The 20,729-nt window shown below is 38.6% G+C and overlaps 2 protein-coding genes across 2 annotated transcripts; both read left to right on the forward strand.

The window, feature by feature from the left end:
* The first annotated feature begins 350 nt into the window (after window positions 1-350).
* On the forward strand, window positions 351-4,763 carry LOC120288462 (probable disease resistance protein At5g66900). The gene is given in 6 exon segments (XM_039302448.1): window positions 351-1,196; window positions 1,199-1,234; window positions 1,804-2,207; window positions 2,474-2,823; window positions 3,598-3,691; window positions 3,813-4,763. Coding segments are annotated over 6 exon segments (2,154 nt in total). The 5' UTR covers window positions 351-853; the 3' UTR covers window positions 4,740-4,763.
* A 6,584-nt stretch (window positions 4,764-11,347) lies between these two features.
* LOC108956932 (probable disease resistance protein At5g66900) lies at window positions 11,348-15,581 on the forward strand. The gene is made up of 5 exons (XM_039301865.1): window positions 11,348-12,291; window positions 12,829-13,232; window positions 13,407-13,762; window positions 14,242-14,456; window positions 14,564-15,581. The coding sequence occupies exons 1-5, from the start codon at window positions 11,658-11,660 to the stop codon at window positions 15,403-15,405; spliced, it is 2,451 nt and encodes an 816-aa protein (XP_039157799.1). The 5' UTR covers window positions 11,348-11,657; the 3' UTR covers window positions 15,406-15,581.
* Window positions 15,582-20,729: the final 5,148 nt, after the last annotated feature.

Raw genomic sequence — 20,729 nt, forward strand, 5'->3', positions numbered from 1 at the left:
CTATTATTAAGTGATAAAATGTTTTAAATTTATTGTAATCTCCATATCCTACCAAATCCAAAAATTACCTTGCTCTTTATATCTCGGATTTTACAACGCAACTTATAGTCGCAATATCTAACCTCATCCAATATATTCGAAACGCATTACTAAGCGCCTAATAGGAGAATTTGTATTTTTCCATCCACATCAAATACTCAATTTTATTTTAAAAGCTCATATGGTTGGTTAAAATGTTTTCAAATTTTAATGGGATAAACTAAGTTTGCTAAGAAACTCCCCGTACGATGACTATAACATAACATGTCTGGCCTGAGGATAGTCTTCCACCACTACCGCTTTTACAGAGAGTGTCTCTCACCTTTTCGTTCGTCTCTTTCTCCATCGCTGCTTCAAAGACGAAGAAGCTCCTCTTCCTTCTTGCCTCTTCGAAAAACCCAGAAAAGAAAAGAAAAGAATAAAACAAAACAAAACAGAGAGAAACATCCTCGGGACGTGCGTTTCAGTTCTAGTTTACCCATCAAAAGTTTTGGATTTCTTAGCATGCTTGGTCTGTGAAGATAGAAAGAACAAAAAATGAAAGTTGATTTTGCAGGAGGTGGCGTGGAAGCAGCATTCAACGAACTATTCACGGCGGTGAAGGTGGTAGTGCAAACCGTCCGAGCGTTTGGTCCCCAGCTCAAGAAGATTGAAAACACCTTGCGCAAAATAGAACCAATCATTGAGGAATGGGACAAGTTCAACAAACGGCTGGACCGTAGTCCGACAGAGATGGATCCCATCAAGGACCTATTGGATAGAGGCAAAGGACTGATCGAGAAGTGCAAAAGGATCCGCCGGCTCCACGAAGTATATGCACTCCAAGAGGCTGAAGGCATTCAATGCAGAATTATTGGGTGATTTCAAGCTTTACATCCAACTGCTGGATGCGAGAAACAACGGCGAGATGTTGTGGGAAGTGAAGGAGATCAGGACAGAACTCAAGCAAGTCAAAGAGTTGATCTGCCCCGGTCAAGTGAACGGTGTTGCCCTCCAGAGCAGACTCGGTGCTGCGGGCAACCTCGCGGTCCCTGACGCGCCTGAGTTCATTGTTGGGTCAGTGGTGGAGGCATCCCTGAGGAAGCTCAAGGACCAGTTGCTGAAGGAGGGAGTGTCTGTGATTGTTGTGACCGCCCCAGGCAGGTGCAGGAAGACGACCTGCTTAAGAAATTGTGTCATGACATGGATATTGAAGGTATGTGTGATTAGTGTTTTGATTGATCCAAACTAATTAAAGTAGGGGATTCAGTGATTGATCCTTGCCAATCGGTCGCCTCAAAGCCTTTGGTTTGCCATTCATGTGTATAGGAGCTGGTGCCAAACAATGTTTTACTTGTGCCCATGTTGACGCGATTGAATCCCATTATCTGTTCTCTCTGTCAAGCGATACAGTTCCTCGTAGATGTGAATGTCTGCACAAAGATTTGCTTGGGTTTTTTGCAGATGGATGTTTCATCGAGTAGAACAATCTTCTTGTCATGGTTTATTTTCAGTCTTGATATCATGTCTAATCTGATAAATCTTTCCTGAGCTTTTAGATATGCAATAACTCGCCTCTGTTTGATTGTGCTGAGTGCCTCTCTTAATCAGTCAAAACCTACTCTTCACACACCATAGGATTCGCTCTCATTATTTCTGCTATACTGTATCTACTTAGCTCTCTTTCTTATCCTACCAAATTTAATAAACTAGAAGTGTTGCTGCAATTTTCATACTCTTTGCAAGCGATAGGAGTCAGACTTACTGTGGTTTAAATGCATATAGTCAAATTCAACAACATCATGTTCGTCCCTGTATCGAAGAAGCCCAACCTGACAGACATTGTCCAGAAAATGTTTCAACATAATGGTCTCAAGGTTCCTGAGATTGTAACGGAAGATGATGCAGTTCATTACATGCAGCAACTGCTCATAGATATAGGCCAAAGTCCTGTGTTGCTTGTGCTGGACGATGTCTGGACTGACTTGCAATCCATAATAGAGAAATTTGTCTTCAAGAAGATAAAACATTACAAGATTGTGGTGACATCAAGATATGAATTTCCTCATGTTGGTCTTGTGCATCACCTGAACCCACTGCCTCATGGGGAAGCCCTGGAACTTTTTTGTCAATATGTTGCTGTTGATGGTAGAAGCTTGGTTGCACCAGATGATGATATCTGGGATAAGGTATACTCTCGCTTGAGTGCGTCCATGATAGGATTTCTTACGGTCATCAAAACTGAGATTATTTTTTTCTTTAAAGAAAAAGTTAAATAAAATCAACCTGCCTAAGATAGGCTTACCATGTTACATCCAAGCTCTTTACCATGTGCCTAACCTATGCCGATTTTACTTTGATCTCTCTTTCATCAAATAGAGGCCATGGTTTGTACTAACCACCATTCCTATCTAAGTTCCCATTATATTTTCTGTTTTCTTTTTCCCTGTGGCAGATAGTGAATCGCTGCAAGGGATTGCCGTTGGCTCTTACAGTCGTTGCCAAGTCTCTCCGAGGAAAGGATCGTTCGTTCTGGGAAACAAAGCTTCTTAATTTGTCCCATTTGGGTTTGGACAGTGACATTCTCGATTGCCTCAGAAAGAGCTTGGATGACTTGGATGGTGACCCTTCGATCAAGGAGCATTTCATGGACCTCGGCTCATTTCCAGAGGATCGCAAGATCCCCGCCACTGCCCTTATTGATATGTGGGTGGCGTTGTATGGGCAAGATTTCAATGAAATGCAGGCTGTTAATGACCTCCATGAGCTCGTTTACAGGAACCTAGCTGATCTCGTAATCACCAGGTATGGATCTGAAGTTTGTTCTGTTCTCTTATTCCAACTTTTCTAGTTTTCGACCGCTCTAAGTTGCCTCATCACATTGTAGTTGGCATATGAGTAATTTTTCCTAATACGTAGCAGTTAGAATGCGTGAGTGAGATGGACAGAGGCATGATTAGCAGAACGCACCATCACCTACAGCCCTTTCCTCTCCAGGGGCTTCCACGAAATGAAAAGGGACGGCATCGTAGTATGTTCGACATTTGTTGCCCTAGTTTATATCCCGGAGTACTCCTATGGCCAATCTGTCACCCAGTCTACTTAAACAACCTTAAAGGCTTGGCCCCGTCCCGTTTGGAGAAGGACCCCTTATGGCACGGCTTAGTCATTTAGGTCCAATTCCATCAATTTTTGTTGAGGCAATTCTTACTTGTTCATCGTCAACTGATCTAGCTCCTGATTTATATGACATTCTTGATCCTTCCTATGACTAGTCTTCGCAGCTGGAATCAAAATACTTATCTGTTTACCCAGAAATAGGCAAACTGGATGTTTGAATCCACACCACAATTACTGCACTTGACCTTCAGCTATAGTGTCTTCCGCATTTTGAAGGTCAAGTGGATTATACAAAGGCCTGTAAAGAACATTTTTATCTCCTGACTTGGTTTTCTAATCGTGGGACAGATCAGATGTCTTTCTTTACCACTAAATTGGTATCGTTGAATGCCTTGCATCAAACTTTAGCACAAAAACTTCATTGCAAAGGCTTATATCCGAGCTATTGCATACCTACAGGAGAGATTCAAGTGAAGAGGAGGACAAATGTTACAGCAGCCACTATGCTACACAGCACGATCTGCTTAGAGAGTTGGCCATCATGGAGCGCAACTAGGGGGAAGTAGAGAACAGAAAGAGACTCATTCTAGACATAACTAGAAATAATTTTCCCGATTGGTGGGGTAAGCAAGAGCAACCAACTCTTGGTGTTCGTCTAGTGTCCATCTCCACAGGTTCGAACACTCTCTCTCTCAATGACCTTTAGGGAAAAATTTAGTTTGTTGGTAGTTAAATTATCTTTAACCTTCTATGTTCATGATGCAAATGGAAGATTCTCAACACCTTGGCCAAATCTTCAATTACCCGAAGCTGAGGCTCTTGTCTTGAACATCGAGACCAATCAAACCAAAACTTATGCTTTGCCGGAATTCATTGAAAAAACAGATAAGCTCAAAGCCCTAATAGTAACAAACTTTAGTTTCTTTCCAGTTGAGCTATGCAACTTCCATGTTTTTGGGTCTAGTTTAAGGAGGATTAGGCTCGAATGCGTCACGGTTTCTCTCCAAAGCATGGGAAAGCTACGCTTGAACAGTTTACAAAAGATATCATTTTTCATGTGTGACATAGGGCAGGCTACGACGTTGATCGATGCCAAAATCTCTGATGCAATGCCAAAATTAGTGGAGCTCGATATCGACTATTGCAATGATCTTATGACAATACCGGATAGCATATGTGAGATAAAGCCTCTAAAGAAGTTTAGCATCATAAACTGTCATAATTTCTCTGCACTCTCTAAACAACTTGGGCAATCAACTTCCCTCGAAGTAGTTAGGCTTAATTCGTGCACAAATTTGTTGCAATTACCAAACTCAATTAGAACCCTCCAAAAATTGATGTCTCTCAATATATCCGATTGCCTAAACCTGAGCACTCTGCCCAATCAAATTGGTCAATTAGATAATCTCAAGAAGATCAACATGAGAGGATGTTTGAGGTTGTCTGTGCTACCACGGTCAATCATGAGGTTGAGGAACTTGAAGAAGGTGATTTGTGACCAAGAAAGAGAAGTCTTGTGGGAGCCTCTCAAGAACAGTCTCAATAGCTTGAATATAATGGCGTTTGAAGAAGAGCCTAACTTAGATTGGCTGTGTGATTAAGAAGAGAGCTATCAACCGATGATCTTTGAGCTTTTCTTATATGTTAAAGTGTTTGTCTTTGAACTATTTTATTTATTGGTTTTTTTTCTTGCTGTTTGTCATATTTATTTCCTATACTTTGCGCCTTTTTTTTTTTTTTGGGGAAAAATGACAAGTGATTCCTAAATTTTAATCCAATATATAATATAATCCCCGAATTTTTAATTTGTTTAAAATTGTCCTAGACAATAACCTAATGTTTGAATTTTCAATTTATTGTTTAAATTTTCAATACATAGTCAAGTTAGTTTTTAGATTATATGGAGATATTCAATGTATGACATTAAACATTTTCATCGACTAACTTGATCATATACTAAAAACTTGGATATTACATTGAATAAATTAAAATATCAAGAATCATGTTGCATATTATGCAAATGTTCAAAGATTATATTTGACAAATTAAAAATTCAAAAATTATATTACACGGTAGGTCGAAGTTCCATGACTACTTATAACATTATCTTTTTCTTTTTCTTTTGATGTGGGTGGTTGATTGGACCAAATAATTGATGAGTAGTGCCACATCATTTTTTTTCTGAACCAGAATTTTTTTCTTTTTATTTTTCTTCTTTCCATTTCTTTTCTTGCCTTTTACCTCCTTCCCCTTCGTCTACCACCAACAAACCCCTGCAAATCACAACTCGTGGCGCCTTACCACCACGACCTCTTCAGCATCTCCTTTTCTGTCTCTCTTCCTCCGGCCAAAAGATTCTTTCTATCTCACGAATCTGAAGTGCAAACTCAAATCCGAGACGCTGCAACCTCGCATTTGAGGTCGTGGAGAGGGATAGAGAGAGAGAGAGAGAGAGAGAGAGAGAGAGAGAGAGGTGCTTGCAATGTTATCTGAGCGAAGCTTGTGGTGGTGTTCGAGTGCGGCTTTGTTGTGGTGGTGGCTATCGGAGTGGCGCAGCAGCAGACAATCATGGTCGGTGGCGGCATTGCTTCGGCACTGGTGGTGGTGTTGGGGGAAGACTAGTAGATGATAAAAAGAGGTAGGAGAGAGAGGAGCATACAGAAAAAAATGAGGCTTTTTGAGATTTGGATTATTTATTTATTTTGCAAATTCCTCAACAGGAAATGACTTACAATTATCCCTAATTATTTCACAGCGTGCCCATCTTTATCAGTCAGTCATCCACTTGACTTGAGCCATCTGACATGTCCTCACAACCTTTGGATGGACCTTTTTGACCAGGAATAGTTTATTAATTTGGCAATTGTAAGGTTTTCGTATTTTATTCAATTGTATAGGGTGGTGAAAGTAATATGTTCAATTAAACTTTAATTTTTTTTATTTAGTCATATCCTATATTTATTTTATAACTCATCATGTGTGCTATATATTACCTACAAATTTCGAAACTATACTTCATTATTCATACCTTCTCACCCTAATCTCCGAAAAGCTGGGGATTCAAACTTTTTACCTTTCCCTTCTCAAGTAAGAAAGTAGCTACTATGACAATTCCCAGTGATTAATAAAATTTTAATTCGGCCAATCATGATATTGGGTTACTTGGCCATGTCATGTAGATTGGAGAATAAAAGATATGTCCTTGAAATTTACCATAAGTTCATTACTTGGATTCACTCATATACTGCACTAGCTTCTAAAGAAGCATCTAACTAATTAGCCAATTATTAATGCGCCTCCACTTTTGTCAAGTGCCGGTAAACATCATGCTTGAATAAAAACTATATTGCTTCCGCGGAAATTATTTGAAAGAAATTTATCGTCATTCGTGTGAACTTTTGACTATAGTATTGTTCCTTCTAGATGGATTGGACCGTCGTTGATTGGCTACTGGTGTGAAAAGAAGAAGAGAATATACGAAGAAGAAAACCGCGAAACTTCATGGCATGAGCCAATGAAGATGCCATGAAGTTTCTGCGTATGGTCCAAGCGTAAAGGCGAAGTGGCTGAGGTCATCTTCTTGATGTAATCCAGCTTACGTTGGACACGCAAGGCTTAGCAGCACGTAACGTCATCATATCATACACCTTAATTCATGGTTAATCCTGTTCAAACTTTGAGTGAAAACTATGACTCAAAAAGAAAATTCTTATGCAATGATGAATCCATTTGAAAGAAGCAAGGTCGAGGTAAAGAGGGATGTATGAATAATGCGTGGACTGGGATATCCAAAATTCAAAAAAATTAGCAACTTGCCAGACAAGTTTGAGATGAACTTCATTAAAATATCAACTTTTGGTATTAACACTTCAAAGATTCTTCATCATAGGAGGTGGCAATTCCATGGTCACCTTTCCCGTGTTCCCATCAACGTCTGGTCCCCTTTGATGCATCAAGAATCCCAAGAAATCGCCTATAGTTGCACGAAATGCACATTTAATAGGACCCATTCATGAAGCATGAATTGTCATCCTATTGAATCATTGTTTGAACTTAATGAGATGACATACTTAATTGAATTTTACTACATAGCATCTACTCATACCTATATGAAGTCTCCAAGCATTTTAGGGTGCTTTTAACCAAGCACACTTAACATTGTAGTATCAATTCTAAATATTGTAATTACGTTAAAAGGCACATATTGTGAATTAATTTAATTTTATGCAATTGAAGAACATGTCTTCCTATTTGGTGTGTGATTCAGTTTATTTTTATCCCAATCGCTATTTACGATGCCTGCTATTAGGAGTAGGGGTGAGCGGTTCTAGGTTTCGGTTCGGTTCCGTCTGGAACCTGGAACCTACCCTCGGGTACAGGTTCCTCAAAATGAGGAACCTAGAACCTACCCTATCACAGGTTCTAGGGTCGGTTCCAAGTTCCAACAGGTTTTTTTTTTTTTTTTTTTTGTTATTTTCAGATTTGAACTATAACATATGCGCACGTTACACAAAAAAAAATATAACGTACGCGCACGTTACCAAAAAAAAACTATAACATATGCGTACGTTACCAAAAAAAAATATAACGTATGCGCACGTTACAAAAAAAAACTATAATGTACGCGTATACTACATGGTAACTTCCCATTGACATGTTATCTTGATACATTAACTTCGCACTGCACAACAATAATAGAATATAATTAGAAATTTCAAAACAAATAGTAAACTAGAAAGTAGAAATAAAACACCACTAGAAGAAGAATGTCTAGAGGTACAAGTTTTGAAAATAATTCCGATTAAACCCTTAAATGAACTCAGAAAATTCTGAAATTTGGACACATTGTATTTAAGACCTAGAGGTACAAGTTTTATGAAGAAATCGTAGTCCAATTCGTTCTGGATTAAAAGATAAAATCGATTTACTTTTCCTATTCTCTACTTGCACAGTTTTTGAAACATTTTTGGTTAAATAGGCAAATGAACTACAAAAATTACGAAATATAAATATGTTGTAGGGAAGACATGAAGAGAGATATTTCATGCAGAACACATTTCCAAAAAGACCTCATACAAAATGATATAGTCCACGCATTGCAACTTACAAGATCCGAACACATCAGATTGCACAGTTTTAGAAACATTTCCGATTAAATACCAAAATTACCTTAAAAAATTATGAAATTCGACTATGTGATAGCCAAGACCATAAGGTAGATACTTCATGAAAACATTGAAGTCAAATTCGTCCTAGATAATTAAATATGGATAGTTAAAATCCCTGTTCGTAGTACCGTAATTCCAGATCTAACCATCTCTAAAGGATCACGATTTCACCTACCTATTCTTGTTTTTTTTCTCTAAATTTTTTATATGTTGTACCTCAGGATGTCCTTTACAAATTTTGTTAAGAAAACAAAGTGAAATTTTGACAAAAAAGTTGCCTTACAGTCCATGCATTCATCAAGGGTCGGTCCCAAAATCTCCAGATCCAGTCTTTCCAAAGAATAACGATTTCACCCACTTATACTTGTTTTTTTTGTCCCAAATTTGAATATGTTATACTCCAAGAAGTCCTTTACAACTTTCGTTTAGAGGCCGAAGCCAAAATTCAACTAGAACATCACATACAAGTCACTAGAACATCCAAGGTCGAGCTTTTTCTGTCCTAAGTAACCGGTTCCGGTTCCGGAACCGGTCCCCCTTGGAACCGGGAACCGAACCGGACCTTCCTCCGGTTCAGTTCCGGTTCCCGGGTAACCCGGGAACCGTGCTCAGCCCTAACTAGGAGCTCCTATGGCCTATTGCTCTAATGATGACTTGCTGTCATCATTATCTCAGGCCACTACATAATCGAACCGAATCAAGCCAAAAAGCCAACCGATTAATACGAAAATCTAGGCCCGATGGATGCTCATATTCTCAACAAAATATATTTTCAAAAGACTAACTACTTTCACAAAAACTAATTTCAGCTTTCTAAACACCGATACTATATAAAATTGGCTAAAAAGGCATTCTATCGTCCAAGAAGATCTGCATGGCCGAATAAGCCGAGTAATAAAAATAGCTCCGTCATTTCAAAACCTACATACATGCATCATCCAATGAAAAATTAAAGGGATAAATGCATTTGAAGTCTTAAAATTTATCAAGAAAATGTAATTGAGTCCTAAATTTTTTTAAAAGTGCAATTAAATCCTCAAACTTATCGAGAAAGTGTAATTGAGTAATAAAACTTTCAAAAAATACAACTAAGTCTTAACTCTTGTTTAATTGGTTCAATCTAAGTCCTTTTGTTAATTGCACATTTTGAAAGTTTTAGGACTTAATTACTTTTGTAACAAATTTTAAGATTTAATTGCATTTTTTGAAAATTTTAGGATTCAATTGTACTTGTGTACTAAATTTTAAAACTTGATTATATTTTTTTAAAATTTTATGATTCAATTGTATTTTCACAATAAGTTTTACGACTTTCAATACACATATTATAAACTTTAAATTTATAGCCACTTGCACATACATATACATCAAGCTAAGATCCACGCCTTTATTTCATCGTACAACATGTTGTCAAATTATATATTGTTATGTTGCCGTCATATGACAACTCGTAATCACATGATAAGTCATCAAAAGACATGTCATCAAATGACACAACATCACATTGCACAATGCTCCTCGCTTGGCAAGTCGTCATATATGTATTATTGAACGAGCGCAATTACATGTCGCATATGCTACATCATAATCATGCAAATGCAGATTAATGTTTTCAAAATGCACGAGTACATATGGCACACTATTTTTGAGGCGTGACGTGATGTAAACCTTTCACTTCATCATGTCTCCTAACAAAGAAATATCGTCTTCATGTTTTAGGAAATCAAACGAAAAGGAATTTAAAGGTTTCCATCTCCCTCTCACGCCCTTTAGTAATTGAATGTTTTAAAGTTTGTAATCTTCGTATCCTATCCAATCGGAATGTTATCCTACTCTTTATACCTCTGATTTTGTATTACTCATTGCTTTTATGTTATTCATGAAATATACGCGAAATGCATCATCAAACACCTATCAGGAGAATTCACGTTGTGTTTACTATTGATATCAAATACCCACTTTTGATCAATGAGTTCATTTGGTTGGTTAAAATGTTTGCAATTTTTTTGTGGGATCTACCAAGTTCACCATAGAGCCGATTGAAATCATGATTGAAATGGATTCTAGTGCATGAAAATGAAATAATCCATTCATGAGACGAAAACGAACGCACTCACGCTTAACCAAACATATGAGCTAACTGCCATAAAGGGGGATGAGAATTACCCGACCTAATATCGTCCGCTCATTTTCAACTTTCCGTCGATTGGATTTACGTGCTGATGGCTTTCGACTAACAAACCCTCAAACTTGGGCGCTTGCAGGGCAACTTCCGATACGGACATGGTCAACGGCTGACTCGGGTCTTCATCAACCCTAACTAGTAAGTACTACGGCAGCCATGAAATGGTCATTTGTTGGGGCCTTTGACTGCCTAGCGGGGTTCATCACCCTCTTGCGCCCTTCAGTAATTTTTTTTTATTTTTTTTTATGAAGTTCCATAATTTTCATATCCTACCCAATTAAAAATTTGTTCCACCCTTTGTACCTCGGATTTTTCTTTACAAATTTCATTCATATTATCTTATATACATCACCAAACACTTAATTGGAAAAACTCGTGTCGTATCTACCATCCCTATCAAATACCCACTTTTAATTGAGAGGCTCACTTGGTTGGTTTAAATGTTTTCAGTTTCTTGTGGGATCTACAAAGTTTACCATATAACCGATCAAAATCCTGATTGAAAATGGATTATAGTGCTGCAGACGAATAGTCGGTTCATGCATGATACGAAGACGAAGGAGCTTGGCTCATAGAAGCTTCCCTAAGCAGTGTGCGCTAACCGTGGTAAGCGGATAGTTCTGAAAGCTACGCAACATAATTTCGTCCATTACTTTTCAACGTTCTGTCCTCTGTTCTGCCTCGGGGTCAATGCAAAGCTCGCTGGATAACGCCGGGCTGGATGACACTGGCCGATGCGGACAAAACACGTGCCTGTAGCTTTACCTTAACAAAGACTTAAACCTGGGCTCTCGCAGCGGAGCGTGCGAATTGGATTTGTTCAACGAATGACGACAGGTATTCTTCTACCCACAAATAATGTAAAAAAGAAGCCCCAGAGCGGGGCCTCCAGTGGATGCTCTTCCGAGGAAATTTCCCCATATAATCATGCTCAAGAATCTTTCTAAACTTATCTTTCATCTCATTCTCCATTGTTGCTTCAAAGACCCAAAAAGGTCCTCTTTCTTCTTCCCTCTGAAAAAAACCCAGACATAGGAAAATAGAGGCAAGCGTCCCCTGCGAGTCTTGGGAAGTGGGTTGCAGTTCTTTGAAGCATCTTTGCTTACCAATCAAGCGATTGGATTTTCTTGGCTTGTTCGGTCTGTGGAGAAAGAAAGAACCGAGAAATGTCAGTTGATATCGTGGGAACTGCTGTGGAAACGGCATTCGGCGAGCTGTTCAAGCTAGTTAAGGACGTAGCGCTAACCATTGCTGTGTTTCCTGAGCAGCTCAAGAAGATCGAATCCACCCTGGACTCCATAGCTCCGATCATGAAAGACATCGACAAGTTCAACAGAATGATGGATCGTAAAGACTTGGAGCATATCCAGGCCATAATTAATGATGGCAAAGACCTGGTCGAGAAGTGCTCCAAAATCAAGAAGTTCAACCTGATCAAGAAGCGTTCGTACTCGAAAAAGCTTACCGAGTTCGACGCGACACTCCTCAGGGAGTTCCAGCTTTCCCTGCCGATGATGGCTACGAGGAACACCATGGAGATGTTGGCGGGGAGGACAGAATCCCTACACCGTTCCGATCAAGCGAACGATGGGGCCATCCAGAGCGGGCTCGGGGCTTCGGGCAATCTCGCCGTCCCTGAGGCACCCGATTTCATTGTTGGGTCGGAGGTGGAGGCGTCCTTGAGGAAGCTCAAGTGGCGGTTGCTCGAGGAGGGAGTGTCCGTGATTGTTGTGACCGCCCCGGGCGGCTGTGGGAAGACCACTCTGGTTGCGAAGTTGTGTCATGAAGTGGACATTGAAGGTATTTGTGACTTGCATTTTGATGGATCCAGAGCTAATTAAAGTAGAGATGCATTTACTGATTGCTCCTTGCCAAATTGGTTGCCTCTAATAGTTTTTGGTTAGCAATTTACGTATATAAGAGCTGTTGCCTGAATAATCTTCCACTTTTGCATATATTTGAATATTGAATCCCATTGCCTCTTGTAGATGTGAATGTTTGCACAAAGAACTGCTGGGATTTTATACAGATGGAATCAAGTAAAAGAAACTTTTTTCTCATCATTAAATCTTTGTGTGTCATGTCCACTTTTATAGATCTTTCCCAAGCTTTTTGATATGCAATAACTCGCCTCTGTTTGGTTGCTCTGAGCGCCTTTCTTAATAAGCTGAACACTTCTCTTCACACGAGGTAGGCTTCACACTTATTACTTGTGCTATATGGTATATACTTTGCTCTGTTTCTTATCCTACCGAATTCAATATACTAGAAGTGTAGTGGATAATTTTGATACTCTTTGCAAGCGGTAGGAGTCAGACTTACTGTTGTTTGATATAGGCAAATTCCACAACAATATCATGTTCATCCGTGTCTCGAAGAAGCTCAACCTGACAGACATTGTCCAGAAGATGATTCAACATAAGAATTTCCTGGTACCCACAATTGAAACAGAAGATTTTGCAGTTCAGTACTTGCAGCAACTGCTTGAAAAAATAGGACAAAATCCTGTGTTGCTTGTGCTGGATGATGTCTGGACCGAATCAAAATCGTTCCTCGATAAGTTTGTTTTCAAGAAGATCAAAGATTACAAGATTGTGGTGACATCAAGATATGAGTTTCCTGATGTTGATTTTGTGCATCACCTGAACCCACTGAATAAGGGTGAAGCCCTGCAACTTTTTCATCGATCTGTTACAATTACCGATAGAAGCATGTCTGTACCAGATGATCTCTTGGAGCAGGTATGCTCTTGCTTGCATGCATCCATTCATGGATTTGTTATGGTCATACAAACTCTGAGTTTATCTTTTTCTTCAAAGAAAATGCTTAACAAAATCAACCTGCCTATCCTTACTTTCATCTCTCTTTCATCAAAGAGAGGCCTTGGTTTGTACTAATTTTTTCCCCCGTGGCAGGTGGTGAATCGCTGTAAGGGATTGCCATTGGCTCTTACAGTCGTTGCCAAGTCTCTCCGAGGAAAGGATCCTTCATTCTGGGAAACGAAGCTTCTTGATTGGTCTGAAAGACGTTCCCTTTTGCGTTCAGACAGTGACGTACTAGATTGCCTCAGAAAGAGCTTGGATGACTTGGATGGTGAAATCAAGGAACGTTTCTTGGACCTCAGCTTGTTTCCGGAGGATCGCAAGATTCCCGCCACCGCCCTTATTGATCTGTGGGTGGAATTGTACAAGTTAGATTTCAGCGGAGTTCGTGCCATTGCTGACCTCAATAAACTTGTTTACAGGAACCTAGCTGATCTCATAGTTACCGGGTATGGCTCTGATGAAGTTTGTTTTGTTCTCTCATTCTAACTTTTCTAGTTGCTACTGCTCTAAGTGTACCTCATTAGATTATAGTTGGCGTATGATTAGCTTTTCCTGATACGTGACGGTTTGAAGCGTATGTGAAATGGACAAAGGCGTGATTAGATCTTTGTGCCAAGATTGAGAGTAATCTATGCACAACCAACTTTCTGTTTCCAGAAAAATGGGCCTGCTAGATATTTTGAATCCACACCACAATTACTGCACCTGACCTTCAGCCATAGTCTGTTCCGCATTGTAAAGTTCAAATGGATTATACAGAGGCCTGTAAAGAACATCTCTATCTCCTGACTCAATTTCTCAAACGTGGCAAGGATCAGATGTCTTTCTTTGCTAGTAAATTGATATCATCAAATGCTTTGCGTTAGATTTTAGCACAAGAGACTGGAGTGCAAATGCTTATATCCGAGTGTTTGCATACATACAGGAAAGATTCAAATGAGGATGACGACAAATGTTACAGTAGCTACTATGCTATGCAGCACGATCTGCTGAGAGAGATGGCTATCTTGGAATGCGACCAGGGGGAAGTAGAGGAAAGAGAGAGACTTATTTTGGACTTGACTGGAAATAGTTTTCCTGATTGGTGGAGTGAGCAAAAGCAACTGACTCTTGATGCTCGTCTAGTGTCCATCTCCACAGGTTGGGAACTCTCTCTCCCTCTCTATCTCTTTCTCAATGACTTGTACGGAAAAATTCAGTAGGTCGGTAGTTAATTTACCTTTTAACCTTCGATGTTTATAATGCAGATAAAACATTCTCAAGACCTTGGCCAAGTCTTCAATTGCCTAAAGCTGAGGCTTTGGTCTTGAACTTTGAAGCCAACATTCGAACCAAAACTTATGCTTTACCTGAATTCATTGAGAAAGCAGATAAGCTCAAGGCCTTAATAGTAACAAATTATAGTTTCTCTCCAGCTGAGCTGTGCAATTTCCATGTCATCGGGTCCAATTTAAGGAGGATGAGGCTTGAACGCATGACGGTTCCTTTCCTAAACATGGGACAGCTACGCTTGCCCTGTTTGCAAAAGATATCCTTTTTCATGTGCAACATTAGTCATGCTTCAACATCAGATGACGCCAAAATCTCCGATGCAATACCAGGCTTAGTGGAGCTCCACATCGACTATTGCAACGATCTTATGGCATTACCGGATGACATATGTGAGATAAAACCTCTGAAGAAGCTTAGCATCACAAACTGTCATAATTTATCTGTACTCCCCGAACAGATTGGCCAGTTGGTGTCCCTTGAAGTGGTCAGGCTTAATTCCTGCACAAACTTTTCACGGGTACCGGACTCGATTAGAACCCTTGAAGAATTGATATCTCTCAATATATCTGATTGTCTGAGCTTGAGCACCTTGCCTGATCAAATTGGTCAACTGGTTAATCTCAAGAGATTGAACATGAGAGGATGTTTAAGGTTGTCTAAGCTACCACGGTCGATCATTAGGCTGAGGAACTTGAGAAAGGTGGTCTGTGACAAAGAAAAAGAAGGCTTGTGGGCGCCTCTCAAGAGCAGTCTCAATAGCTTGAACATAATAGCATCCGAAGAAGAAGAGGCTAACTTAAATTGGCTGAACGATTAAGAAGAGGGCAATCAACCAATGATCTCTGAAATTTTTTTCCACGTTAAGTATTGTCTTTGAACTATATTTTTTACTATTTATATTTTTTGGCTGTTTGTTGAATTTATTTTCTGGACAGTGATTTTTTTTTTATGTGAACAGCTAGGCATTGCTGACTGGACCAAATAATTGATTAGTAGCGCAACATCATTTTGTTAATTTTTCCCAGTCAGAATTTTCTCTCCTTCTATTTTTTCTCCTTCGTCTAACACCGTGGCTGCAAACCATGACCACCGCGTCCCTACCCATTACCGTTGTTGCCAACGCCTACCTCGCGGCTCCTTACCATCACCACCACTTCAGCATCGCCCTCTCTCTCTCTCTCTCTCTCTAACCACAAGATACTCTCCATCTCAAATCCGAAGTGCAAACTCAGATTTAAGCCACTGCAACCTCACATTTGAGGTCGTGGCGGCCTTAAACCGGAGGTCGTGGCCTCAAATCTGAGGTTACGAGCCGCAGATGGCGACCTTAAATTGGAGGTTGCCAACTCAAATCTGACGTAACGGGCTTCAGATCTGATGAGAGAGGGTGTGCCTGCAATGTCATTTGAGCAAAGCTTGCGGTGGTGTTCGTGCACGGCTTTGGTGTGGTCGTGGCTGTTTGAGTAGCGCAGCCGTGGACAATCGTTGGTTTTGGCAATAGGGGCTTCGGCAACGGTGGTGCTGCGTTCCTTTTTGAGGGGAGAGGGAAAGAGAGGGATGCTACGTGGAAAACACGGTATCCAAGTCGACGGCAAACAATTGTTGTTCAGTGGTGACGTTTGCTACGTTTCTTTTCGTGAGAGGTGAGGAGAAGGGATGATGCCATATGAAAAACACAGTATACAAGTTAAATCGGCTGGCGGTATCAAATTTTAAGGGAAAATATAAATTGAACCAATTTTCAAAAGTTTGATATTAGTATGAATAAGAAAAAGGAAAATACTACCAAAAACCTCAAACTTTGCCCAAAATGACAAATTTACCTCGAACTTTTCTTTGTGATATGAAAAATTCGAACTTGACCAACCGTGACACATTTATCTTAAACCTTTTTTTTTTTACTTTTTTTAGTGACACAAAAAATCCTCAACTTTTATTTGTGTGATATATTTACCATAAATTATAAGGCATTTTGGTCTATTACTTTTTTTTTTCTTATTCATCTCTCTTCCCTCCGCCGGCCATGGCAGAGAGAAGAGAGAAGAAGGAAAAAAAATGAGAACAAAAATAAGACGAAAATGCTCTTAGTAGGGTAAATGTGTCACAATTTGTAAAATTTAGGGTTTTTATGTCACAAAAAATAAGTTTTTGGTAAATTTATCACTTTGGGCAAAATTGGGGTTTTTGGTGGTTTTTATATTTAAGAATGATATTAAATATTGAGAAAAATTTTAAAATCACTGTGGTTACTCTTGATTGGGAAACATTTCTTAAGGACCCAGAGAGATTGAGTTTCACAATCAGTAATGGCCCATGAAAATGAATATGAACACATATAAAAGATTGCTTCTTTTATTATTCCCATTTCTCTTCTTTTGCTCTTTAATACAATCTGCCTTACCTTTTACGAGTAAACTCTAAATTACATTTTGCTTTTGACTTATTTTTTAATTTAAAAATGTTCTCGAAGTGATTTTTTCTTTCAACTTTTTACCTTTTTTTTTTTTTCAAAAATCTTGCGACACATGCAATTTGATTTTTTTTTTTTTTTTTTGGGAAATTGACTCTAAAAATGCCATAACTTTGTATAATGTTTTTTAATGTCAAAATTTTTAAAGTTATCATTTGAGTGCCATTTTTATAAAAAGACAATCACTTTAATGCTATCGTCAATCTTTGTGGCTAGAAAATCTAACGTGGCAATTTTTGAACATAAATCTATCTGACACAGCTCATGGACAAAGTGAGTAAGTATAATTGTTATTAAACAACATCAATTAAAAAAATTGTTTGCCCCAAATTAAGGAATTGGGGCTGAATCACAAATATTTTTAGACCATAACCCTAAATTTAGGAATTGTGGCAAAGAGAAGGGAGGCAACTATAAACAAAAGAAGCTGAGAAGGCTATTTTCGTTACCGAAGCCTTGCTTCCGAAAATCCTAACCTTTATGTAAAAGAAACGAATATTTTCTCGAAGGAGAGAGAGAATTTGAATATTTTCTTCAAATCCAAACCATTTCTTCAGATCAAAGAGGAGTACCAATAGCAAATCAACTTTTCTTCTCTCATCTAAGACGACAACTCCAACTGCAAAGAGAAAAGTAATGTCCATTGAGTTTTTTCAAGGCTCGGAATTGCCCTCATTTTCTCGAAGGGGAGAGATAGAGGGGAAATGCCAGAAATTTATGGGCTCATGGCATGCGAAGCGTCTTCTCCCGGTTGGGATAGTGTCACCACCACTAGCAGTAGGAGCTCTTGTAAAGATGAAGGGCAAATTGAACCGATCAAGAAGAGAGAGAGCGGTGATGTTATTCCTTTCTTCGTTTTAGTAAAGAAGATGAAGACCAAGAAGAAGAAGGACAAGAGAAGGCAATCTGGTGAGTTAGTTAAATAATTGCCAGGTCATCTTATTGTTTGTCTGTGTTGGAGCTCAAATTTTATTATTAAAAAAAATCAGCTTTGGTATTAAGATTCGCTTAAAAAAAATTAGGATAAGTGCATTGGAAGTCCTAAAATTTATCATGAAAATACAATTAAGTCCTAAAACTTTTAAAAAGTGCAATTAAGTCCTAAAATTTGTCACAAAGTACAATTAAGTCCTAAAATTTTCAAAAAGTGCAATTAAGTTCTAAAACTTATCAAAGTGGTTTAATTTAAGTCATTCCATTGATTGCATTTTTTGAAAGTTTTTGGACTCGATTGTACTTCCGAGATAAGTTTTATGACTTTATTGAACATTTTGAAAGTTTTAGAACTTGATTGAACTTTTGTGCCTCGTTTTAGGACTTCATTGCACTTTTTGAAAGTTTTAAGACTCAATTGCATTTTCCTGATAAGTTTTAGGACTTCTAATATAGTTATCCCAAAAAATTATGGAGGATGAATCGCCGAAATTTATCGGCAAAGGCACTTAAGTGATTGTTTTTACTAATGTGAAGTCAAGTAATCGCTCGAAAGATTTTGATACTAAATTGAGGGTTATACCAAAGTTATTGTATTTATTGTCCATTTTCTTAATCTTAAATATATGAAAGTTTAACATTTCCAGATGCTGACACTTAGATTTATATATGATTTTTTGATAAATCTTCAATTAAAATAAAGAAACCCTAAACCTAATGATGCACACACCTTCACCTTTTTAACCCTAGGCACACAAAACTTTCACGACATATGGGTATTGACAAATAGATTTGCATATATTTGCATAACTTTGTAAAATTTGAATAATTTTTATAGCATAAAAGTACAAGTTAAAAATACTTCTAGTTTATGCTAGTTGGAAGTAAAGTACTTGCTATTTTCTTTGGTTCAATCTTTGACACCAGCCACCAATTCAGCCCAAACCCCCTAGGATGAAAAGTCCCTAATACATGCACAAATTAGATTTGTGAAAATGAATCACACATCCGTTTCTTGACTCATATTTGATAGGTTGGATTATTATACGAGTTAGTTATATTTAGTAAATAGGCTGTGTCCCACATGTATGTTCATGGACCGACCACTCATATTTTCTTTAATATTTTCAAGTTAGGATTTTTTTTTCTTTTAATTTTTCTTCTTCCCATGTATTTATTTCTTCATTTCTTCTTCCTCCTCCTTCTACCACCAACAATGCAGCTGCAAACCATAACCACCGCGTCCCTACCATCACTGTCATCGCCGATGCCTAAGTTGCAGCGCCTTACCACCACGGACCACTTCAGCATCGCCTTTTCTCTATCTCTTATTTCTGAGGTGCAAACTCAGATCTGGGCCACTGAAACCTAATGTTTGAGGTCATGGCGACCTTAAATCGGAGGTCGCCAACTTCAATCTGAAGTAACGGGCTTCAGATCTGATGAGAGAGGGGTGTGCCTGCAATGTCATTTGAGCAAAGCTTGCGGTGGTGTTTGTGCACGGCTTTGGTGTGGTCGTGGCTGTTTGAGTAGCGCAGCCGTGGACAATCGTTGTCAGTGGTGGTAGTTTTGGCAATAAGGGCTTCGGCAATGTTGTTGCTGCGGCGGTTTTGGCAATAGGGGCTTCAGCAACGGTGGTGCTGCGTTCCTTTTTACGGTGAGAGGGAAAGAGAGGAGAAGGATGCTACGTGGAAAACACGGTATCCAAGTCGACGGCAAGTCAATGGCATAAAGGTTTCGAACAAAAGGATGGCATAAAGGTTTATGTGGCCGACAAGTCGAATTTTTAAGGGGAAAATATAAATTGAACCAATTTTCAGTTCAACATTAGTGTGAATTAAAAACTTAAGGAATAATATTGAACATTAAAAAGAAAACTTCAAAGGTCACTGTGTGTGGTGAAACATTTCTTAGGGACGTGGAGAGATGGACTATCACAATTAGGTACGGCCCATGAAAACGAATTTTTTTTTGGTCGAACATGGAAACGAATTGAACATGTACAAAACATTGCTTCTTTTTTCATTCCGATTGATCCACTTTTGCTCTTTAACACAATATATCTTACTCTCTTCGAGCCTAATGCTAAAAGTTTTTTTTTCTTCAAAGTGATTTTTACTTTTGACTTTTTGCCTTTCCTTTTTAGCAAATCTTGCAAAATACACATTTTACATTTCTCACACCATTTCAAAATTTATTAAATAAACCAGTAACATTTGGAAACATCTCTCATCAAACATTTCCCAAATCATTTAGGAACCCATTTTGTAAATCAGTTTGCAACGTAATACAGGCTTATAAACTTTCACGACACTTTCAATAACACGTTTCTCAAACCATTCTAAATAAAAAGTAGTAAATGCTCGATCCGAAGTTATGCATCAAATACAAACATTAGCCTTTTAGCCAAATCACAATATGCACATCATATACCTCGTACTTTTCATTTGAAATATGAATTTACAAATTCAAATAAGAGATGGCACCACTCATCTATAATGCCAAACCAAGCAACGTGTAATTAGACTAGTCAACGATCTCGTAATCCTAACAATTAAATGAGAATCGACATTAAAACCGAATGAAACTCTAACTTAACTACAAAATGGCTAAACTACGTCTAAACGCTAATGAAATGACTTATGCATGCTAACAAATCATTCATGTGGAGTGATTACTCAAATGTAAATGCAACACAAAACTCGCCCACGAAATCCTAAAATTCTAGCTCCTACAAA

Source organism: Eucalyptus grandis, chromosome 9, assembly GCF_016545825.1.
Source record: "Eucalyptus grandis isolate ANBG69807.140 chromosome 9, ASM1654582v1, whole genome shotgun sequence".
Classification (NCBI taxonomy): domain Eukaryota; kingdom Viridiplantae; phylum Streptophyta; class Magnoliopsida; order Myrtales; family Myrtaceae; genus Eucalyptus; species Eucalyptus grandis.